We start from the raw sequence: 24,123 nt of genomic DNA, 5'->3' as shown, positions 1-24,123 counted from the left end.
GGCTACAGTTTGGACAGAAGGAATTTTCAGATGAATGAGTCCAGGCAATGTAAAGTTCCGCAGTTCTCGTCATCTCTAGAACTTCCGGTCACAGCTACTTCTAGAGATACTGGGATCAAGAACCCCACCATTGGTGAAGTCTTTGAAATTGGGTTGGTGCAGCTAACCAGCTAGCCAGCATTCATGTAGAAGGTTTTAGAGATGGAGGACACTGTTAAATGGCTGAACATAACCAAGAGGTCGAGAGAGAGAGAGAGAGAGAGAGAGAGAGGAAGAGAGAAATTAGTTATGTTTGGGTAGGTGAAATTGGATTTCATTTAAGGAAAAGCTGATCTATAGGCAAAATGGTCTCTCTAAACTAGTTAGCGAGCTGGAATTATGCCAACTTTTACTCAGCACCTATTAGGATCAAGATGAACTGGGGAAGTGGTCGAGGAATGTCAGGTAGAATGGCAATGTTTAAAGGACATAAGACATTCAATCATGAGCTGATCCATTTCCCCACTCAGCCCCACTGCCTGGCTTTCTCCCCATAATCTTTCATGCCCTGGCTAATCAACCTTTCAATCTCTCCCTATAATACACTCAATGACCCAGCCTCCACAACCACCTGTGGTGTCAGATTTATCACCTCTGGCTCAAGAAATTCCTCCTCTCTCTGTTCAATCCTGAAGTTGTGCCCTCTTGTCCTAGACTTTCCAACCAAGGAAAACAAACAAACATCTACTCTGTCCACACCTTTCGACATTTGAAATTTTTCAACGAAATCCCCCCCTTCTCCTAAATTTCAACGACTACAGGCCAAGAGCCATCAAAAGTTCCTCATATATCTGTTTCATTCCCAGAATCTTCCTTGTGAACCTCTTCTGAACCCTCTCCAACGTCAGCACATCCTTTCTTAAATGAGAAGTCCAAAAGTCTTCACAATACTCCAAGTGATGTCGCACCAGTGCCTTATTAAAGCCTCAACAATCACATCCCTGCTCTTATATTCTATTCTACATTTCTGCATGGATAGGACAGGTTAGAAGGATTGCTAGAGGAACTGATTTACAGGGAAAGGTTAAACAGGTTTGGACTTTATTCCCTGGAGCGGAGAAGAAGAGATTAAATAGGAGTATACAAAGTTATGAGTGATCTAGATATGGAAAGCAAGTCGCCTTTTTCCACTGAGGGTAGGTGAGATACAAACCAGAGGACATGGGTTAAGAGTGAAAGGGGAAAAGATTAGGGTGAACATGAGGGTGGGGATTTCTTCACACAGAGAGTGGTGGGAGTGTGAAATGTGCTTCCAGCTGAAGTGGTGAATGTGGGCACAATTTTAATAAGGAAAATTTGGACTGGTACATGGATGGGAGGGGAATGGAGAAAGATGGACTGGGTGCAGGTCACTGGGACTAGGTAGGATAATAGCTCAGCATGGACTAGAAGGGCCAAATGGCCAGTTTCTGGGCTGTAATGCTCTATCGTTCTATGGATATGTCCTGAAGCCAGGCAAATGGATGAGTTGGGCTTGTGCTTGTTTCCGTGCTGTGGAACATTTATGATATCCACAGAACCCATATGAAAGCTCTTGTTTGCATGAGTCAGTCCTGTAGGAAAGCTCAAAGTTTGGAGAGAAAGTCGCTAATGGTAGTCCATAATAACAAGGATTGTATGCAATGGGAGGCTGGGTGAAGAAGTTTCCTGCAGAGTTTTACTTTCGCATCAGTGGAAGCAATGGGATGCAAGACTGACCTTGTGACTTTCTCTCTCTCTCTCTTTCTCTCTCTCTTCCAGTTTGCATGTACAGGGAGCCATCAATGCATGAAATTGGCGATAAAGCGGGACGCTCACGGAAAAGTTCAGGAACGCTGACCATGAATGGAGGCAAAGTGGTGAGCCAGGAGGACTGCACATAGCAGGAGGATGGGGACTGAGAATCTGAACTGAACCACTGGCACAATTTACAACATCATACCAAGCAAAACTGCACACTATACAATCCAGAGGGGAGGATTTTTATTCACAAGTGAGTCCTCAACATAAACTAAATGAAGCCATTGCTTGAAAGAGAAGAATTAAATCAGGACCTGAATTTTCATTGTTTACTCAGACAGAACTTTCCACGTGTGGCAGGCTCAGCTTCGAAGCGTTCAATAATTTAAATAAAAGTTAATTGCCCGGCATGTTTCAAATTAGAAAAAAAGAAATATCCCTCGGAAACCAGAGGCCTTTCTTTGGCTTCTCAGCTGATGAATACATTAGTCGTGACGATGGGATGGTGACTGGCAGCCTTCATCCAGATCCCATTCTCAGCCGAAGAACCTGCCTGTTTGGACTCCAGTACACATGCACTTCATAATCCAGTGGCCATCTAGCTTCTGACCATCTCACACAGCCTACATTGAAAGGAATGCGATGGACTTGGGGGGCAGACCCCATAAAGGGTTTGATATCAGCGAATGGGCCAACCCCTGTGGTGGCGGACAGTTGGACATTGGGACATTAGACGGCATTTCATTTGATTTTTTTTCACTCCTTCCATTACTCTGCATTTTCTCCCCGCCACGCACTGTGGACATTTTCAACTCCTTTCCAATTCTAAGCTCCTGCCCTATTCTTGAAGAGTAGAACAGTCCCATCTTCTGGGAGCAGGTGAGCTACTGACCAGATCTGTGTGCATCAGGCCCACATGGATTCGATGATCTCAACATTAGATAATCACATTCTAAACTGTCCTGTGTACAACACGGAATTCTCTGCCCTCCACCCACTCATTGGTTTAGATGATCCTGTTTTCAACATGGAATATTACAGCCCAGAACAGGCCCTTCAGCCCACGATGTTGTGCCAACCTATGTAAACCTGCTCCACAACAATCTAATTCCCTACCTCATGCCCTTAGCCCTCTATTTTTCTTATATCCATGTGCCTCAGAGTTTTTTGAATGTCTGCATTTGTACCAGCCACCTCCACCCACTACCTTCTATGTAAAACAAAAGGTTATATTTGAGACTGCTTTGTTCTGCTACTTTGGAGATTGGTGAAAAGCACCAGTTTACGTACTAGGTGAAAACGTGACTCCTCTGCGTCAAGTGCACTGTGTGTGTGGCCTCCTTTGTGTTTGTGGGGAACCTCCCCTCGCTGCTCCAAGACCCTATCCCACTCTTTACTCATCCAAGCTGGTGGTCAGCATGGAAGGTATGGTGTTAGTCATCGATTCAATGCTTTTTACTGCACGAAAACAGGCCCTTCAGCCCAACCTATCCATGCTGACGAAGCTGGTCCCATGTGCCTGTGCTTGGCCCATATCCCTCTGACACCATTTTCGATACATATTCCCGTACAAATGATTCAGTCGCCTCTACCACTCCCTCTGGCAGTTCGTTCCACCCACCCACCACCCTCTGTGCGGAAAAGTTGCTCCTCAGGTTTCTTTTCAATCTTGCCCCTCTCACCTTAATCCTATGCCCTCTAGCTTTGGACTCTGCCGCTCTGGGTAAAAGACCATGCTTTTACCTAATCCATGCACTGTGTGCTGATTACAGGCTTAGAGATGGTGCAGTTGGTATTGTTCAATGAAGCTCCAACACAACGAGGATGTTCTTTGAAGCTCCTTCTCTTACTAACCCATGTTAATCTGCAGCAGAGGGAACTATTGGGGATCATAGCCAAATAGGAGGTTGTATGTCAGTCGGAGATACCTGGGATGATTGAAATGTTGGAAGAGGCCAGGGCTGAAGACAAATATTCCAGAATAAACTTGCTGCTGGTGTGATGATCTCCGGAAGGATTTTGGGTCCTTGCAGCGCTTTAGTAATGCACGGGAAGGAGATATTATTGCCAAGGCCCGACCTTAATTGCTATTGAGAAGTTAGTAGAGAACAGCCAGTTGTGTTCTGATGGCATTGTTCCAAGATTCTGGCCAAGGAATGTTTCCAGCTCGGGGTGTTCCCGTACACCTGCTCATCTCGTCCTTGTAGTAGATAGAGGTCCCAGGTTTGGCTAATGCTGCAATCCATCCTTTGGACAGTGCCCGGTTCATCCTCGTGGTGCTACTGGTGTAGAACGTCACTGCTGCCGGATACATCATCCGCTCGGCCTTCCCTTTCATCTGTCCAACTTCCTCCGCATACCTGATCAGGGGAAGCAACTTCCACTTTGCGTAAACTTTGCCTGCGATTTAGAAATGTTGCAGGTTTGCAGAGCCTTGGGAGTCATCTGTCAGGCCGAATATCTTCAACTAACGGAAAATGCAGACAAAATTAAGAGAAGATGGATGCACATTTAATGAGCAAAACCCGGGATGCCTCAAAACACTTTGTGACCAACAATCATCTCTGCGTTCAACACAGTATCCAAATTTGCACACAGCCAGACCTCCCAACTAGAGGTGAGGCTATAACCGGGTTATTCTAAACCTCTTTGGGACTTTCTAACATTGAGAAATTGCTACCTCTTGTTTATAGCTCCGGATTGCATTGTGAAGTAGGGAATCGGGGGAGAATCAGTCCTTTAATTCAGGTGTAGTGGTTCCCTTGTTGATCTGGAGTGATGCTCATTCCTACGTTGACACCAGTAGCAAATAGCGGACAAAAAGCTGATGAATACCAATCTGGCTGTTTTAATTCTATTCTTAAACTTTTCGTCCCGATAGAACTCAGCCTTGTATACTGTGAGAACTCCACAATGTACAGATAATGCACCACTAACAATACCCTAAGACCATCAGATATAGAAATAGGCTATTCAGCCCATCGAGTCTGCCCCTCCATTTAATCATAATTGATCCATTTCCCCACTCAGCCCCACTGCCCGGCCTTCTCCCCATAATTTTTGATGTCCTTTCAAAATCTGTCTTAAATACACCCAATGACCTGGCCTCCACAACCACCTGTGGCAACAAATTCCACAGATTCACCCCCCTCTGGTGGAAGAAATTCCTCTGCATCTCTGTTTCAAGCAGATGCCCTTCAATCCTGAAATGGTGCCCTCTTGTCCTTGACTCTCCCACCATGGGAAACAACTTTTCTACATCTACTCTCTCCATGCCTTTCAACGTTCGAAATGCTTCAATAAGATCTCCCCTTATTCTCCTAAATTCCAATGAGTACAGGCCAAGAACTGTCAAACGCTCCTCATATGATAACCCTTTCATTGCTGGAATTATCCTTGTGAACCTCCTCTAATTCCTCTCCAACATCAGCACATCCTTTCTTAAAGGAAGCATACAACTCAGCTCACAATACCCCATGTGAGGTCTCACCAGGGCCTTTATAAAGCCTCAACATCACATCCCTGCTCTTCTATTCTATTCCTCTTGAAATGAACGCCAGCATCACCAACGCCTTCTTCACCACCAATTCAACCTGCAAGTTTACCATCAGGCTCCTGCACGAGGATTCCCAGGTCCCTTTGCATCTGGGAATTTTCAGTTTTCTCCCTATTTAAAAAATCATCTGCACGTTCATACTTACCTTTTAAACTGCACGACCGTCCACTTTCTGACATTGTATTTCATTTGCCACTTTTCTGCCCTTTCTCCAATCTCTTCTTCTGCAACCTCCGCGTTTCCTCAGCACTGCTCCTCCACTTACCTGTAGACATTCTGGCCATAACTAATGTCTCCCCCCATGGTGAAATGTTACAGCTACAGATTTATTAATGTCAATGTCATCATGACTCTGTGCATAAGAGAAGGGCTGAAATCAGCTGGGTATCCCATGCAAAGTTTGGAGTATGCTACAAGCTAACTCGGGGTTGTAATGGATCATAAATGGTCTAACTTATAGAGGTTATTCCAGGTTTATCTTTAATTGAGAAAGTGGAGTAATTTATCTGCATAAATTAACATGTCAATCTTCAGTCGAGGAGTTTGGATGGTTTCGATGTAGAATAATTGAGGGTTCTGCGTGAGAAGATCCACGGAATACCTTACAGGCTGGAATTAAGGGGTGATGTGTCGGGATGTGGATGGTTTGTAAATGGAAAACAAATACTGTCACAACATCTAACCGTCCATACAGTGTTTATTTTAGACCAAAGCAAGTTATGTGCTGGAAATTGAAGTGTAAAGATGAGTTTTATAAATAGAATTCCAAGTTAGTTTATTCAGTGTTTAAATCATCAAATCCCTCTCAACGATTAATGTTCCAAGCTCTTGCCTATGTTTTTTGCTCAGTCTGTTGCTTAGATAGCTGATTTTGGAGCAGGCTGAAATCAGCACAAGGTTTGGCAGGAAGAAATTCGGTCAATCTTTAATATCTAGAAGAAAGAGTAAGAAATATTTTTATTAAGCAGAGAGAAATTACTTCTGTCAACTTTAAAGATAGAACAAACGGAAATGATTAAGTTCTTTCAGAGTCCTGACATTTATTTTATTAAAGTTGGGGTGGGACATGGCAAGGGCCTCCTGAAAATAGTAGCTTTATAGCAGTAGGCGTCATCATTCAGTAAAGCTGCAGCACACGTTTACCGTCCAGCCCATCCCGCATCTCCCCATTCCTGAGGCAAATGAGAGCGACTGGGGGTGCAGGTAAACCATGCTGGAGGAGCTCAGCAGGTCAGGCAGCATCCATGGAAGGAGAGAGGTAGTCAGTGGTTCAGGCCCCAAACCCTTCATCAGAGCTGGGAAAAAAAGGGCAGAAGCCTGAATAAAAGGGTGGTGGGAGGGGAGAAGCATGAGCTGGCAGGTGTTCCTCCTCATCTCTGTCGTTAAGCTGGAGGTCCTTGCCATGTCCCACCCCAACTTTAATAAAATAAATGTCAGGACTCTGAAAGAACTTAATCTTGAGGCTACGTTCTCTAGTTTAATCTACCTGTGGAAACAACCTCTCTTCTCTTACCATTAATTTCATGTCACTCTCACTCTTTGAAGCATCACCGAAAACAATCCCAGGCAAGTTAATCTCTCCTCATAGGACAACCCCCTCATCTCTGGAATCAACTTGGTGAACCTCCTCTGCACCTCCTCCAAAGCCAGTGCATCCTTCCTCAAGTAAGGAGACCAGAACTTCACGCAGTTCTCCAGATGTGGCCTCATCAATCCCCAGAACAGTTGCAGCAGACCTCCCTGCTCTTAAATTCAATCCCTCTCGCAATGAAGGCCATCATCCCATTTGCCTTCTTGATCGCCTGTTGCACCTGCAAACCAACCTTTTGTGATTCATGCACAAGCTCTCCCAGGTCCTGCATGACAGCATGCTGCAATCTTTCACCGGTAAAACAATATTCCGATCTATTATATTTTTCTTCCAAAATGGATGACTTCACGTTTACCAACCTGCCTACATCTCTCTGCAGACTCTCCACCATCTCTGCACAATTTGCTTTCCCCAATTTATCAGTAACCAAATTAGATATGTAACATTTTGTCCCCTCCTCCTAACATATGGTGAACCCAGCCCCAACCTTTGTGGCACTCCCCTCGCCACCAATCACCATCAGAAAAATCCCATTTGTTCCAGTTCTCTGCCTTCCATCAGTTAACCAACCCTCTATCCATGCTAATACATTAATCCCAACCCCATGCATCCCTGATCTAATGCAGGTGTTTTCTGCACCACCTATCAAATGCCTTCTGGAAATCCTTATTATGCTTTAACTAATATTTCTGTGATATTAACTTGCAAATTTGAATGGTACTTCATTGTAATTCATCATACTTTAATGTTCTTCTTTTAACTCTTTTAACCCCTTCATCAATGGAAATTCCTCCACCTGGTTAATAACTCTTCTGCTTAGAGAACAAGTTCCTTTCTAACTGATCTATCTGGGACCCAAGTCAAACCAGAAAGTCTGTAGGGCACTGTGATTGTAGTTTTAATACAGAAACTTGCTGGAGAAACTCAGCAGGTCCCGCAGCGTTTTTTATGGCAACAATACGTAACTGACATTTCGGGCCTGAGCCCTTCATCGAGTTATGAGCAAAATGTAGACAGGCATCTGAATAAAATGGTGGAGGAAGAGCACAGGCCCACAGGCAAGAGGATACTGATGGGAGGCCACAGTGATGGGGAGAGAGTAGCTCATGGAATGGAGAGGGAAAGGGGAGGAGAGCTGGAGGAAAGGAGACAGAGGGATGAGGAAGAGAGGGTCAGGGGAGGGACCAAATGAAAACCAGAGGCCAATGTTAATACCATCTGGGTGGAGAGTGCCCCCAGACAGAATATTAGGTGCTTTACCTCCATTTTATGGGTGGCCCTGATTTGTCAGTGCACAAGGCCAAAGACAGCCACGCTGACATGGGAGTGGGGTGCGGAATTGAAATGGGTGGCCACGAGGAGGTCCCCGCTATTGCACTGAACAGAGCCAAGTTGCTCAGCAAAGTGATCTTTTAGTCTGTGTCCAGCCTCTCCAATATAGAGGAGACCACAATGGGAGCACCGGATGCAGTGGGTGACCCCTGCACATTCAAAAGGGAAGTGTTGTGCAAGGGGAGTATCTCCTGCAGTCACAGGGCAGGTTCCAAAGCCTGCGATCACAGGGGCAGGTTCCAAAACCTGCAATCACAGGGATAGGTACGATTTCAGGCACCTGCCTGCTTTTTGCTCATACCTTGGCAAAGGGCTCAGGCCCAAAACGTTGGTGTTGTATCGTTGCCATAAAGAACGCTGTAGGACCTGCTGAGTTTCTCCAGCAATTTTGTGCATTGAACAATCTGAGACCATCATCAGATTACACCAATGTGAACTGCATCCAAATTTCCTTCATCTAATCAGGATGACATGAATAATAGAGATTCTTTTATGAGAAGAATTAATATTCTCTTTGTCAGTTTAATTAGTTGCCTGTCTATAAGAGCTGACTGCAGTCCCTCTGTGATGCGCTGAGACAAAATCCTTTCCAAGACTCAGTGTGTCAGACTGACTCACTCCCATTTATAATTTAATTCCCCACACGAATGACCTGAACTCAGACTCAAGAATGAGCATGCAATGAGCCCAACTGAAGCCACACTGATCGGAGCATGATGGGACCGACAGCTCTTGCCCGCAGCCTACATTTAATCTCTCAGCACTCAGCCCAGTACAGGCCCCTTTAGCTCAGTTGCAATGCCTTGTTATGGAGCTCCTTGCAGTTAGGTTGGCTCCATGAGTATTGTCCCAGTGAGGTATTTTGATAGCGATGCTTGACTTCCTCACTAGATCTACACAGACGAATACGGACAGCATGACATATCTCCGATATGTCTCCAGCATAGGTTTTCATAGTTGGGCTGGTGTAGTGAGGGTTGGGGGTACAGATGGAAATATAGTGGTTCCAATGCCTTTTCTTCTGAATGGTTAACCACAGCAAGGCTGCATCCTTGTAGCAGGCCCCTGAAGGACTATCTGTAGAGAGGCATGGCACCTGATGCAGTCTGCTACCCTTCCCTGTGGCCGTGCTATTTATGTCAAAGGGCCTTTCTCAGGCATTGTCAATGTATTTTTCTCTGCTGTAACCATGTTTTCGACATGCCTTCTTCCCTTCCCCCTCCCTTCCTCCCAACTCTTTCCCTCAACCTCCTTTCATCCACCTGTTCTGCACGTTCCCCAACCCTCGCCCAAATCCCCCCTCCCTCCCCTCCTGCTCTCTCCCCCTCATCTGCACTCTTCACCCTTACCCAAATTCTGCCTCCCTCCCCTCCTGCTCTCTCTCCCCTCACCTGCACTCCTCACCCTCGCCCAAATCCCACCTCCCTTACCTCCTGCTCTCTTTCCCCTCACCTGTACTCCTCACACTCGCCCAAATCCCGCCTCCCTCACCTCCTGCTCTCTCTCCCCTCACCTGCACTCCTCACCCTCGCCCAAATCCTGCCTCCCTCCCCTCCTGCTCTCTCTCCCCTCACCTGTACTCCTCACCCTTGCCCAAATCCTGCCTCCCACCCCTCCTGCTCTCTCCCCCTCATCTGCACTCCTCACCCTCGCCCAAATTCCACCTCCCTTCCCTCCTGCTCTCTCCCCCTCATCTGCACTCCTCACCCTCACCCAAATTCTGCCTCCCTCCCCTCCTGCTCTCTCTCCCCTCACCTGCACTCCTCACCCTCGCCCAAATCCCGCCTCCCTCCCCTCCTGCTCTCTCTCCCCTCACCTGCACTCCTCACCCTTGCCCAAATCCCGCCTCCCACCCCTCCTGCTCTCTCTCCCCTCACCTGTACTCCTCACCCTCGCCCAAATCCTGCCGCCCACCCCTCCTGCTCTCTCCCCCTCATCTGCACTCCTCACCCTCGCCCAAATTCCACCTCCCTTCCCTCCTGCTCTCTCCCCCTTCATCTGCACCCCTCACGCACCCCCCACCCCAGTTCCAGTTTCTCCCTTCCAGCTCCCATCGCACATCACCTAGTGCAATACTAGCACAGTAACATTACAGAGACATGCTGTACCCTCCAAAAATTGTACACACAAGACCAGTTTTTAGAAGATCACCAAAAAAATAGTCCCTCAAACCTATGCTGCGTAGAAGAGGCCAAGAGTGGTCCACACTTTCCCCAAAGTTGACATGTGCTCCTTTTATATGAGAATAAGGTGACTGGCCCAACCAAGGTAAAAAAATAAACAGAAAGAACAGCAGGGAGAGTGGCCATTTGGCCCATCTGCTTTGTGGTAGTATTGATGCTTGAGTCCCTTCACACTCTGCCTCCCTCCCCATCAACATCCTTTGGCCAAATTTCCATTCCTGCCTCATCTCCTCCCCTTGCCGGGTGTTCCACACTCTCTGTGGAGAAAAGAGTTTCCTCTGAGTTCCCTTTTCGTAACAAATTTTCCTTGATCTTGGAAGCACCACCAACATCCATCCAGTTATTGGTGTGTATCAGCCTTGTTTTTCTTTTATACAGGAAATAGCCCAGCCCATATTTTTCCCTAAAGTTACACACACTTGGTCTTAGTATCAATTTTGCAGGTCCTCCTCATGTCTCTAGCATCTGATCACAAACAGAGAGGCAATGGAAGGGGAAGCAGGGGCATCTAGGAGCCGGCATCTACCCTGCCGGCCTCCTCACTCAGGAGAAGACCTCGAGCACCGTCCGACTTGGGCTGAGACAAAGGGATGCAGCAAGTCACCATCCGACTCACTGAGCCCAGACCCCTGTGGTCCGCCTTCGACAGAGATCAGGATTGTCGAACTTCACGCAGAGCAGAGGGAGTCTGTGGTCACAAATTAATCACTGTCGCTACTGGACAAGAATCGAAAGGAAAACAAAACAACCGACTTAACACTTAATTTTTTCAGGGAGTACAGAAATTGTATATTTCATTTTTGTTTGGACATTACAAAGGAAAGCAGCTCATCATTTGTGAATTGCAGTGGTATTCCTTTGAAAGAATTTTTTTTAACAATAAATAGTAAAAATAATTCGTACTGAGAGAAACCCCTCACAATGTAAATAACTCAACTTTTTGCATGTTACAACCTTGCTGAAATTGCATGCAATATATTGCTTCAAAAGTGGATGCAATTGAAATGGAGGTGTTTGGGGTTGAATCTGCAATGTCTGGTGCTGAGCAGGCAATCAGAAGGAGGGGTAAGGCCCACTGATGGTGCTGCTTGGTGGCAGGGAGCCCAGGTATGTTCTGTGAAGGGATGGAGAAAGATCGGTTACATTGCAAGACAGAAATGGCCTTCACGAAGAGAGGAAAGATTTGGCTGGACAATAATATCAGAAAGCCTCTGTGAGCTGACTCCACCAAGATGTCATGAAACCTCTCAGCCATGTCCCACCTGGTGAATGCTTTCTCCTTGTGCTCCAAGAGACACCAATACGACATTCTCACATTCTTACTCTACAGCAGCGCCACTTAAACCCATTATTGCCAGTACTGGCACGTCACCTTTCCCAATGTCAGGATACTGGAAGTATAACCAGAACATCTGCCGACGTGGGGGAGGGTGGGGTGTCAGCACAGTACACAAGCATGCGGGAGAAACTCGGCAGATCCTGCAGCATTCACAAGGCAGTCAAGGCTTTGGCCCTGAGCCCATCCTCTGGAATCTCGTTGGCCCAAAACATCGACTACTGCATGAGTGTCTCCAGCACTTTTGTAAAGTGCTCAGGACATTACAAAGCGGCAGTCAGGTCCTTTCGAAGAGTGGCAAGGGTTGAGGAAAGCGAGGTGGTGTAGCCGGTTTGCAGATATAGCAATCTCCCTCGTGCCGATGAGTGCTCACAGACGAATCATCGCCTTGTGATGCTATTCATTGAGACCACCTCACTGCTTTTCCTTGAAACAATCGGCCCAGCTTTTCAGTTATATCCACCTGAGACCTAAACTCCATTTTAGTAGGTGGCACCTCTGACAGAGAATCTCTCCCAATATCGTGAATTTTTGCTCAATTTTCTGGATTGACCCGAACACACTAATCACAGGTGAACCCATTTCTATCTCAGTGAAACGTGGAAGTCTGCAGATGTTTGATTGTAGTAAAATCACAACAAAATACTGGAGGAACTCAGCCGGTCTTGCAGCTTCCATAGGAGATAAAGATATATTACTGACAATTTGGGCCTGAGCCCTTCTTCACATAAGGGCTTCCTTGAAAATGCAGAAAGTTCTGTTCAGGGTTTGGAGAAGATTGTGGGCATTTAGTGGTTAGCGCGATGCTATTAAGGTGCCAGCGACCCAGGTTCAAGTCCAGCACCACCTGTAGGGAAATCGTACGTTCTCCCCGTGTCTGCGTGAGTTTCCTCCAGGTGCTTCGGTTTCCTTCAAAACATACGGGTGTTGTAGATTAATTGGGGCTTTTGGGTGGCACAGGCTTGTGGGCCGGAAGGGCCTGTAACCATGTTGTATGTCTAAATTAAAAAATTTAGAAGATCCAACCAATGAGAAACAAAACCCTCTGGTAAACTAGCCAGCAAGTCCAAACCCATTTTCTCATCACATCCTCAACTGATGCGGGTTATCCGATTGGAAGTGAAAGTAATATCAGTCCAGATATGTTTGGACTTGGTTGAAATTCTCCATCGTTCCAGCCAACTATGGAAGCTGCTCGACCTGCTGAGTTCCTAATACTCCGCCTTCCAGCATCTGCAGTCTCTCCTGTGCCTTCAGCTTTTTGATTGCTTAAAGCCAAGGAAACCAGGTCTCATCACCCTGAAGGTGGGATTTTAAGACCCTTCAGTAAAGTCACAGTTATCTTTCCCATCTATGGCCTTGGTTTGAATGGCCTTTTGTGCCAAAGTGCAAATGACTCCAGATTTATTCTGCATATCAGTACAGTGACTGAATATTCTGTCTGTGAAATTAACCCAAAATTCCATTGCTTGCCTTTAGGAACAGAGGCAAGAGAGAGCAGATGCAGGAACCTACTGTGCAGGGTCCCATTGCATTACATTGACAATGCCTCCCCCAGCAAATACTGCTCGATCGACAAGGTACATCAGCAGCTTGCTTTTGCTTTCTTAATGGAGTCTTTAAGTTGCTTACGGGGGAGCGGGCTGTTATCTGGAAGGCAAGGCAGATTTATGCAAATATTCTACATGTTCGCACAATACTTCAATAGCCTAATTTCAAGGCATTTGAAATGCAAGCTGGCAGCTGTTCCAGAATTTGCACTCTCAGCTCTTTTAGTTTCCTTACATCCCTTCCCACACAATATTTAAATCTCAGACCATCTCATTATGCTCCCTGTAATTTCTTCTTTGCATTAATTCTGCAACTATCTCCTTCCAGTTCTTGTGTATGCACTCTCAGATCTCTAGTTGTCCTGATCGACCACCCCTTTCCTGAATCCCACTGGTCTCCCATGAACATTAGAATCTCCTCAGTTCCCAATCTGTCTGGGATGAATGCATTTGTGGCCTGTGTTGCCAAAGGCTCAGTTTGGTTGGGTCCAGTTTGAAAGAATGCTCGACTGTCTTATATCAAAAACAGAGAAAGATCTCCTCATGTTGGCGGAGGTCTCTGAAAGAGCAAACCTTCCTTATGTGTGATCTCTCAGTGGGGCACTCCTACACTGGGAGAGAACGAAGAATTTAGGCAGAGCCTTGTCGTGAGGTTCTACTCAGTGAGACGCTCTTCAGCATGGAACCAGGTTCCAAGGCAGGGGTTCTCACCTTTTTACTTTCCATTCACATACCACCTTAAGTAATCCCTTCCTAACCTCAGGGCAGCTATAGCAATCTATGCTCGAGATGCTCTGTGGTTAGGAAGGGATTACTTAAGGTGGTATGTGAGTGGGAAATAAAGGTTGAACGTATGTTCTATGAGGACTTGCAAGAAAAACATGAGATCATCTTAAAAAGTAATACTCTTGGATTGCACAAACACATTGAACCTCAATATTTCCTGTATTGTTTCCAATATTTAGCATTTGGTAGTAATATTATTAGCCAAAAAAAACCACTTAGGGCAATGGTTCTCAGCCTTTTTTTCCCCACTCTCATACCACTTTAAGTAATCCCTTACTAACCACAGAGCACCTCTGGCATAAAGGTTGAGAACCACTGACTGGGAGTTGACTGAGTGTTGATCAGGTTGATACAGAGTCACCCATTGAAAATCGTGGGCATCGGTCAATGGGGCAACTCATCCTTGGAGAGTTTGTATGTGTCAGTTTAATGCAGAAGTTCTCTGGTTTCATGAATTAAATTTTGAATTGTCTTTGTCAATAAAATTGGCAGAGAGCCTGTTTACTGCCGCTTGAGTATCTAGAAATGGTTCAGTGAAGTTCAGGTTTTGATTTCATGTTCTCTGATTTTTCCAGTGAAGTTACGTGTATGTGTGTTTTGTCTTTCATCATGTAGAACAGTCTGGACTGGCAAACTGTAAATAGCTTCGTCAGTAATTCAGCAAATAGCTATCTGGATTAAAGGAAGACTTGCACTTAATACAGCACCTTCATAACCTCAGGACATCCCAAAGCACTTTACAGCCCATTGGAGTACTTTTTGAAGTGTTGTTATCATTTTAATGTCGCAAGCATGACCGCTAATTTGCACACAGCAAGAGCCCACGTACAGCAATAAGTGGCAGTCACTGGATGAAGAACCCAGGCAGGTTGTGCGTCAGCTGCCATTTGGGGGAATGGTGGAGGAAGCTCGAGGAGGCTCTGGCTGATGTTCCCGATGTTTGAATCAGATGAGCTGGTGTTGGGGGTAAATGCTGGCCCAGGACACCAGAGGGAATCGTCTGGTTTTAGGGTCTAAGAGGGTAAACGTAAGGAAAATCAGTACTCCTGACTGCCAGGGTTGGACACATTTTGGATTGGACGCTCAAGTCTCAGGAGTGGGACTTGTGCCAACGACCTTTGACCTAGAGAGGGTTATACGGCTTGACCTATTGCCCCTCCTCTTGACCTTTCATCTCACTGTGACAGCAGCTTTCAAAGAGTGTATTTCAGCGCTAGCACCTGGTGTTTCAAGGTGACCTTGGGCAGGGATGCTAGAACGTAGCACAAGGCAGGAGAAACCAAAAATCTGGCCCCACACTTGCGATGGATCGGGAGACTCGCTCAAAGTGAGATGGGAAATTGGGGCGCTGTGCACAGTTGGGACTCGGAAAACTTGCCGTGCTCTACAGCGGCTGCCACAGGCAAAACTTTTAATTCCGTGGGTCGTGACTGAGAGTTGCCAAAGCTGCTTCTGTTGGGAGAATCCTGGCTGGAATGGATGTGGGGACTGAGCCAGCCATGGTGTTTGCTTTCTGCTTGTTCATGTCAGCTGTATGCACAAGGTTTAGAACCAGAAATGGGATGAAGCACCTCTTGCTGATTAAATAAAGAAGTCCCACCTTTGCTCTGCTCTCTTGCTTATTTTTGAACTGAATAGAATCCACATTGAATTGTTTACTGTCACAGGTATGCAGATACAGTGAAAAGTTTTGTTTTGCTTGCTATCCAGGCAGGTTAACTCATGTTTCAGTGGCTACACAAAAGTGCAGGGTGTCAAAAGTGTATGGTTTAAGAACATAAGAAATAGAAGCAGGGAGTAAAATTTTAAAAAACACAAGTGCTAGAGAAACTCAGCAGGTCAAACAGTGTTCGGTACACAGTATATCAAGGGCTTGACCCCTTCATCGAAGAGGAGCAGGAGTGAGCCTTCAGGCCTGTCGAGATTATGCCTGATCTGGCTCTAATTATCCGCCGATTCCCCACAACCCATAATTTCCCAATTTTTTAAGAATTTAACTATCTTGAGTCATAAATGTGTTCAATGTTACACAGACAAAGGGCAGGATGTAGAGGAAAGTACAGATAAACAATGCAGAGGAGGGTCATCTCTTGCCAATACTACTTTAAAACGAATTGGCATCCACACTGACCGTTCAATTAACTTCCCAAACGCGACAGAGCAAATCCACACGTCTCTGCATAGACCATGTTGCCAGTGGGTGCTGTTGGACACTGGGGTCAGGTTGGTGGAGAGAGTAAGGGTTGACTGTGAGGCTTACTTTCTTGTATGCCTTAGTGAATGAGTCCATGCTGACTTCAAGCTCACCCTCTCAATGTGCTCTCTCCCAGGCCTCAAGCATGGCCTGCAGCTCAGTAACTAAGTTTGGCTGGTGTGGATCTACAGTGGAGGGAATCGAAGTTGGGCACTTTCCCTGGAAACTTACATTTAAAATTTTAGTTGTGCAGCACGGTAACAGGCCCTTCCATCCCACAAGCCTGTGTCTGTTCCTACAAACCCCGTACATTTTGAATGGTGGGAGGAAACCGGAGCACCAGGAGGATACACAGCCACGGCAAGAAGATGCAAACTCTTCCAGACAGCGTGGGATTTGAATCCTAATCCCAATTGCTGGCACTTTAACAGTATTTCATTAACCACTTCGCTAACCGTGCCTCCTTCCACTCCACTGATCTCCACTCCACCGAGAAGCTGGTTAGAGATGAGAGTCACCGCTGCAGCACCACCTACGCTGTTGCACTTGTGCGTGCCCATGTTTTGCAACCAGCGCACAAAGGAAATTAATGTGCGCACGAAAGGTCAGTGACTTAAAATAGTGTAGTAATTAATAATTATACAATTTCAAGTTTACATTTGCACAAGCACATACTTTTGTCACAGGAAAAAATTTATACAACATATAAGAGATTTGTGCACACTGGCTACTAGAGGGAACATTGAGCATCGTACTCCACAACCAAGTCACAGTGACCCCCCAACAGTGGATGGTCCAGTCACAATTTTACGCACATAGTAGCCGTGAGTGAGCGTTGCACACAAGGTGGAAGGGATGTTGTACATCCGTTGAAAACTGGCAGCGACTGAGTTGTCAATCAACATCCAAGGTCCACACAATGATTTGGATCCTCCTGCTGCGTCAAGGTTAGCTGCAGAAGAAAATGTTCCACTTTCCTATGTAGCTGCTCTGGTAAGTGGATGAGAAAGGTTTAGGGCAGGTGGTTCTCTGCCTTTTTCTTTCCACTCACACACCACTTTAAGTATTCATAGGTGCTCTGTCTTAGTAAAGGATTACTTAAGATGGGATGTGAGTGGGAAGGTTGAGAATCACTGCTCTAGACCTAATTGTTTCTGAAATATTTTGCTTGAGAAAAATTGTCGTTGGCCCATTTCCTTTGGAGTTATGAAACCGTGCACATAACGAGTCAATTAGGAATGATTAAAACAGTGGTTTTCAAACTTTTTCTTTCCACCCACATCCCACCTTAAGCAATCCGTTACTAACACAGAGCACCTATGAATAGGGAATACTTAAAGTGGGATGTGAGTGGAAAGAAAAAGGTTAAGAACCACTGGTTTAGAGAAACATAGGTGAAATGCAGGCAAATAAGATGAGCTCAGGTCGGCCACTTGGCTAGCATGAGTTGGTTGGAAGGACTAGATTCGGTGCTGTATAAAATGATGGCTCGTTCACCGACTTGGCCAAAATCAAGTGAAAGTTGACTTGACAAACTGAGTTATTTTGGCACAGAGGCTTACACCATCTGTCACTGGGGATATTGAACTTGAAAGTGACCTACATAGATGAGGCAGATCAGGGATGACAAGGGGTTAATATGCAGGGGAGGGATCGCCAACCTGACGTTATTTTCTTCTCCACTGATCTCCGTAGTTCCTTGAGCCATATCGTACCCCTGCCTGTGTTTGACTCAAGCAGCTGCCTTGCAAAGTGGGCTATTGGCACTCGGGACCTTCACTGCCGGATCCAATCATAGAATACAATACAACAGAGGAACAGGCTCTTCAGCCCCATATATCCATGATGCGAATCCAAACTAATCCCATTTGCCTACCCAAGGCCCACATGTCTCAGATCCATCTCTGGAAACAAGTGTTACAATCAAAGGTAACTTTATTGAACACACGGGAGACAAACGGGGAAGATGTCAAACGATACTTAATTAATCTACTACTAAACCACTATATAGACATTCACATCAGACCCTTAGACATCGGCACGGTAACAGGCCTTTTCAGCCTTCAAGCCTGTGATGCCCAATTACACTAATAACCTACAAACCCGGAACATTTTTGAAGTGTGGGAGGAAGCCAGATCCCCCAGAAAAAACCCACACAGACTCAGGGAGAACATACAAACTCCTTACAGACAGCGCGGGACTTAAACCAGGATTACTAACACTGTAACAGCTTTGCGCTAACGGTGCCACCTGGTGGTGGGTGGAACCCATGGGGTCATGGGGAGGATGTGCAAACTCTACACTGTGATGCAGAGGTCGGGATCAAACCCGGGTCCCTGGAGCCTTGAGGCTGAGGAACTACCGGCTGCCCCATTGTGTTTCCCTGAATAACTTGAGCTCAGTTTCCCTCTGTCTGCTGACACAGCTCCATCCCCTGGGAACTTCCCACAGCTCCCCAATACTTAATCAACCTCTTTATATACTTGCTCTCAAAATTCTACCCTTAACATCAACCAGACGGCATCAAAAGTTTCACAATGTGGGGACCCTGCCCCATACCCTGATCCTCTCCATCAACCCTCCTTGCAACTCACCACTAATTAATTTCCACTCTTGCCTGACTTAAAACCTCCCTCTCTCCCCCTCTCTCTCCTTCTATCCCCTCTTTCTCTCTCTCTCTCTGCCTCCCTCTCCCTTCATCCTTCTTTCTCCCTCCACTCCCTCTTCATCCTTCTTTCTCCCTCCACTCCCTCTCTTCCCCTCTCTCTCTCCCTCCCCTTCTCCCCCTCTCCCTCTCTCTCTCTCTCTCTCTCTCTCTCTCTCTCTCTCCCCCCTCTCACTCTCACATCTCTGCATAAACACCTCCTGCCTTTTGAATAGTTCCAGTATTTTCGATCTTGTCCTAAGATTTCCATCCTCTGTAGTTTTTCTTTAATTTTTCATGGATTATGTGACTTGCTGCTTTGGAAGTGATTAACGACATCATTATTCCTAATTAATATTCTGAAGGACGTTTTATACCCAAGGCTATTTTTTTAACTGCTTTTTCACACATATTAAAGCTTCTCACCTTCAGGTGGAAGCTCAAGCCTTAGAAAATATAAATCGTTGTCCCAACAGGGTTTAATCAAGGGTGTTGAATGTACATTGAAAATCTAGATCATTGAATTCAAGAGCTTCCAGCCAGGCCTGGATTAATCATTAAGCAAAATAAGGATGTGCTTTAGGCACCAAGGGAAGGGGTACCACAGGGTTCTTCCCAGTACCGGATTTACCCTGGTGCAGCTGAACTCAGGTCCCACAATAAAGGGCCCCCACAATAAATGAAAAGAACAACACATTTGTATAGGTAATATTTAATTTCGTTGTGGGCTTTGGCCTGATGGACCTGGACCCCCAGGTCCCTTTGCATATTGATTCTATCAACTGTCTACGTTCCCCTGACATTTGACCTCTCAAAGTACAGCACTTCACACTAGTCTGGATTAATCTCCATCCGCCATCTCTCTGCCCATATCCGTAACTGACTTCTGTCCTGTTGTATCCTTTGATCGTCCTCTGCACTGCCCACAACTCCACCAATCTCCTGCAAACTTACTCGCCCACCCACTTTTTTCATCTAAGTTATTTACATGCATCACAAACTTTGATATTATACAAATTTGTGGAGCCCACTCTCCATTTATCTCAGCTCACCAGTCTGCCTACCCACAGAAACCCTTTTTTTAAAATCTAGGATTGATGTATTCCTGTCTTCAAAATATTCAAAGGCTTTGCTTCTGCTGCTATTGAAGGGAGTTATTGATAAAGTTAATTGATTGGAGACCTCGAGTATCATTTCACAGACTTTATTTCACACGATATCTCATGGAGAGTAGGGGGAGTCTCCACTGCTTCCCGACTCTTGAATCTTCTACAAACATGTATATTTTACAGAGAGACCAAGCAAGCTGCTACAGAAAATAGGATTATATCATGGGATAAACCTGTTGAAAACTACATCAAGGCCTTTATTACAATTTTAACATTTTTAAATTTAAATTTAGACATAAGCGCTGTAACAGGCCCTTTTGGCCCATGAGTCTGTGCCGCTCAATTGACCTATAACCCCCAGTATATTTTTAAAGGGTGGGAGGAAACTGAAGCCCCCGGGGAAAACCCACACAGACACAGGGAGAACATACAATCTCCTTACAGACCCCCGGTTCCTCCCGAACCCCGGTCCTCATCGTTGGTGCCGTAACAGCGTTGCACCAACCACTACGCCTAGCGTGCCCATATTTTAAGTTTGACTGATTTGAAGTAGAATGCGTCAATAACCACTGTTAGCGCCCTTGACTATGGTTAAGGCGGCATCTTAGCTTTTAAATACTATCTCACTAAATAGGTGCTGCATTAAAATGGGCTGTTTGCCAATTATGTTAGAGACAGTATCTATCCTTTGTTCAGAAAATTTCTTCTGCAGAGTTCCAAAGATCTACAACCTCCTCCGTTCCAAGGAGATACACGTAAGCAGAATGGAAGTCCCCCAACCATAGAGACTTGGACAAAACTCTTGTGTGGAACAGAGTGAAGGTGAGGGTTCGAGGACCTCACCAGCCGAATGCTGCTACCGACACTTTTACTGCCAGTTGAGTGGTGCATCAACACGCCAAAGCAACTCTCCTTGGCACCCAGACAGCTGGCACACAGCCTGCGACTAATATTGTGACAAATGTGGTCAGTAACAATCTTGCATACCTGCTCAGGTGCAGTGTATAAGAATTTCAATGCATCTTGTGTATATGGCTCGAAACTCACATTGATGATGAATGAAACAATTTGATGTCCTGTTCCTCTGACGGCGAACGCCTGTCCATTCCCATCTCCTACATCTCTATCTCTCCCACTTGGTCTACTCTTGGGACTCCATAGTGAGGCTGAAAATAGGAGCAAGGTTGTATGGTTGTACAAAAAGGTGGGTTATGTTGCATCAGTCAGTGGACTGGTCGGCACAAACAGCCCCCCCCACCTCCCGGGACTGATGTGTGGGACCAACCTGTGCTGACGGACACAGCCGGGGTGGGGGGGGGGGGGGCGGGGGAGAGTCGCTATGATGGATCATTCTAGATGCTAGTGATGCTGGATGCATGCTAGTGATGCGGCAGGGGGTGAGGCTGACAGCATGCGATGGCCAAGACCGGGTGGGTACAGCACCTCATTGTGGGGGGGTTCATATCCAATAATGCTCCCCTTGGCACCAACCCTGTAGGAATCTACAGCACAGTACAGGCACTTCGGCCCACAGTGTTGTGCCAACCCAGTAACGTACTTGAACAATTGCCTAGAATTTCCCTACTGCAAAACCCTCCATTTTTCTTAGCTCCATGGACATGTCTAATAGTCTCTTGAACAATCCGACCGTACCTGCCTCCACCATCGATGCCAGCAGCGCACTGTATGCACCCACCCCTCTCTGTGTTGAAAAAAACTTACCTCAACATCCCCCTGCACTTCCTCCCAAGCACCTTAAAACTATACCCCCTTGTGTTAGCCATTTCAGCCTGGGGAAATGCCCCAGCCCACCCATGTGATCAATGCCTCTCACACCGCCTCCACTGATGTAGCCTCCTTGGCGCCCCTGTCGCCACGGCAGCTGCTGCCACACACCCACCACTACCTTCCCATGGTTCCTGGCTCTGTCCTGCGGACCCTGAGCTCGGTCCCCTGTACCAGCTGCCTTATCTCCATCGCATCTCCACCTCTCCTGCTCCTCAGCCCTGGGAGAAAAACCAGAGCACCCAGAGAAAACGAACGGGGTCACAGGTAAATGCCACACAGACAGTGCCCAAGGTGAGCATGAGATCCAGATCTCTGGAGATGTGAGGCCGCATCACTGTGTTGTCCCTCCCACAGAACTGTTTGAAGCATAGATCATGCACAGGGACGCACATTAATCAATCAGCCCCAATTTCCAATCTCCTTCCAATTTACTTTGTTTCCGTTCAATACATCTTCTTGGAGGATGAGTCTTCCTGTCATTAATTATCCTTTCGTATAAATAATTAGATAATGGATTTGAAGTTACCTTCTACTAATGCGGCTGTCTTTCTCCCTGGATATATGCGGTGTTTTGTACACTGGGAGCTGCCCCTGCACAGACTTCCACATTCCTTTCTCTCATTTCCTCTCTCATTGCTACACTGACGTGTCTGACCATTGCCTCATACTGCCAAACTGAGGCCATCCACAAATTGGAGGAACAACACCTTATGTTCCGTCTCCAAACAGACAGTATCCACTCTGCAGTGGAGAGTGCCAAGTTCCCCAGAGTTCAATTATTAGTGGCCTATCGCGGACACTCAACACCTCACTTGTCAGGAAGGCACGACAGCGACTGCACTTCCTGAGAAGTCTGAGTTGGGAAAGGCCACCGGCCACCATTATGTCAACCTTCTACAGGAGCTCTATCGAGAGTGTCCTGGATGGTTGCATCACAGTTTGGGTACGGTTGCTGCAGAGAAATGGATCAGAGGTCAATCCACTGGACCATACGAGTGGCAGAGAGGATCACTGGAGTCTTCTTCTCCCCCTCCCCCCCCATCAATGTGATCTACTGGGATCGATGTCTGAAGAGAATGTGTAAAATCAATGAGGACCCCTTCCACCCTGCACACAGCATCTTTCAGCTGCTCCCAGCGGGGAAGAGATACAGGAGGATCAGAGCCAGCGCCCCCAGGCTGAGGAACAGCTTCTTCCCACAGGCAATGAGAATGGTGAACGACCAAAGGAACTGCTCGCACTGACCCTTCGAGACTCTCATATTCATGAAACAATATTTATTTATTTGTATAGATGAAATACTTATCCTGCATGTGTATTTGTGTGTATTGTTATGTGACTGTGTGTTTTGCACCGAGGACCAGAGAACACTTTTTCATCATGTTGCACTTGTACAATCAGATGCCAGTAAACTTGACTTGACTTGACTCTCCCTCATCCCTCTGTTTCCCTTCCTCCAACTCCCCACCCCCTTCCATTCCTCCTTTCAGAGAGCGACCCTTCTTAGCTCTCTGCCTTCTCCCCTCCCACCTAAATCCGCTCAGTACCCCGTCAGGCTGTGCTCCTCCCCCTTCTCCTTCCTCCCTCCTCTCCTCCTCACCCACCCCACCTTTTTATTCGGGCATCTCTGCCTCATTTTTGACACTCCTGGCAAAGGGCTGAGGCCCGAAATGCCGACTCTCTTCTACTCCCTGTGGATGTTGCGTGATCTGCTGAGTTTCTCCAGCACTCTTGTGTCTCTCCTTTCAAACTTGCTCATAACCTTCCCTGGAATTACCATGTCAGTTTTGAAGTGAAACTCTATATAAATTCTAATTTCCTAATGCAGATAAAAAATAAAGCAGCCATTTCCCCCAAAGATTGTTATCAATCTTGATGGGCCCTTGACATTGTACTTGCTGCATTGAATGGATGTGTTCGGCTATAATGATTGTTAAATAATTATAACAGTTTTATTGCTTTCGATTGCCCTGTGTGGCAATGACAGCTCATCATTCTTAACAGCGTTCATCGTTCAAACAAGAAACAGTGATGACATCGCTCAGTTTGACCTCGGATTCCACACAAGATGCTTTAGTGTTGGAGCAGTTCCCAAGATGCCAGCAGATCTGAATGCAGAACTCATCTGAGAAACTGAACAAAGTCTCAATCGGTTAAAAGGTTGAAGCTTGTATTTTGTGGCTACAAGGCACATCAAAGTGTTTTATAGACAATTAATCACTTATTGAAATGTGGGAACTGTAATAGCCTGTTGAAACTGTTAAATAATTTTCTCTAGGTAGCTCATTTTGCTGT

At 46.1% G+C, this 24,123-nt stretch overlaps 1 protein-coding gene and 1 long non-coding RNA gene across 3 annotated transcripts in view; one reads left to right on the top strand and one right to left on the bottom strand.

The window, feature by feature from the left end:
- LOC138742741 (fibroblast growth factor 12) overlaps positions 1–15,696 on the top strand; it is a 160,651-nt gene extending 144,955 nt beyond the window's left edge. For both annotated transcript variants that reach the window (XM_069897561.1, XM_069897562.1), the window contains one exon: positions 1,780–15,696. In XM_069897561.1, coding sequence (XP_069753662.1) covers positions 1,780–1,901 — 122 coding nt within the window. In that variant the 3' untranslated portion in view covers positions 1,902–15,696. The remainder of the gene's footprint in view (positions 1–1,779) is intronic.
- Positions 5,992–22,434, bottom strand: LOC138742743 (uncharacterized). Its single transcript, XR_011344380.1, has 3 exons — positions 22,355–22,434; positions 21,088–21,206; positions 5,992–6,246 (listed from the first exon to the last, which is right to left on the bottom strand). It is a non-coding gene; the product is annotated as an uncharacterized lncRNA (long non-coding RNA).
- Positions 22,435–24,123: the final 1,689 nt, after the last annotated feature.

The sequence above is a fragment of the Narcine bancroftii genome, chromosome 9, assembly GCF_036971445.1.
Source record: "Narcine bancroftii isolate sNarBan1 chromosome 9, sNarBan1.hap1, whole genome shotgun sequence".
NCBI classification, from domain to species: Eukaryota; Metazoa; Chordata; class Chondrichthyes; order Torpediniformes; family Narcinidae; genus Narcine; species Narcine bancroftii.
This window is presented reverse-complemented; position numbering and strand designations above follow the sequence as displayed.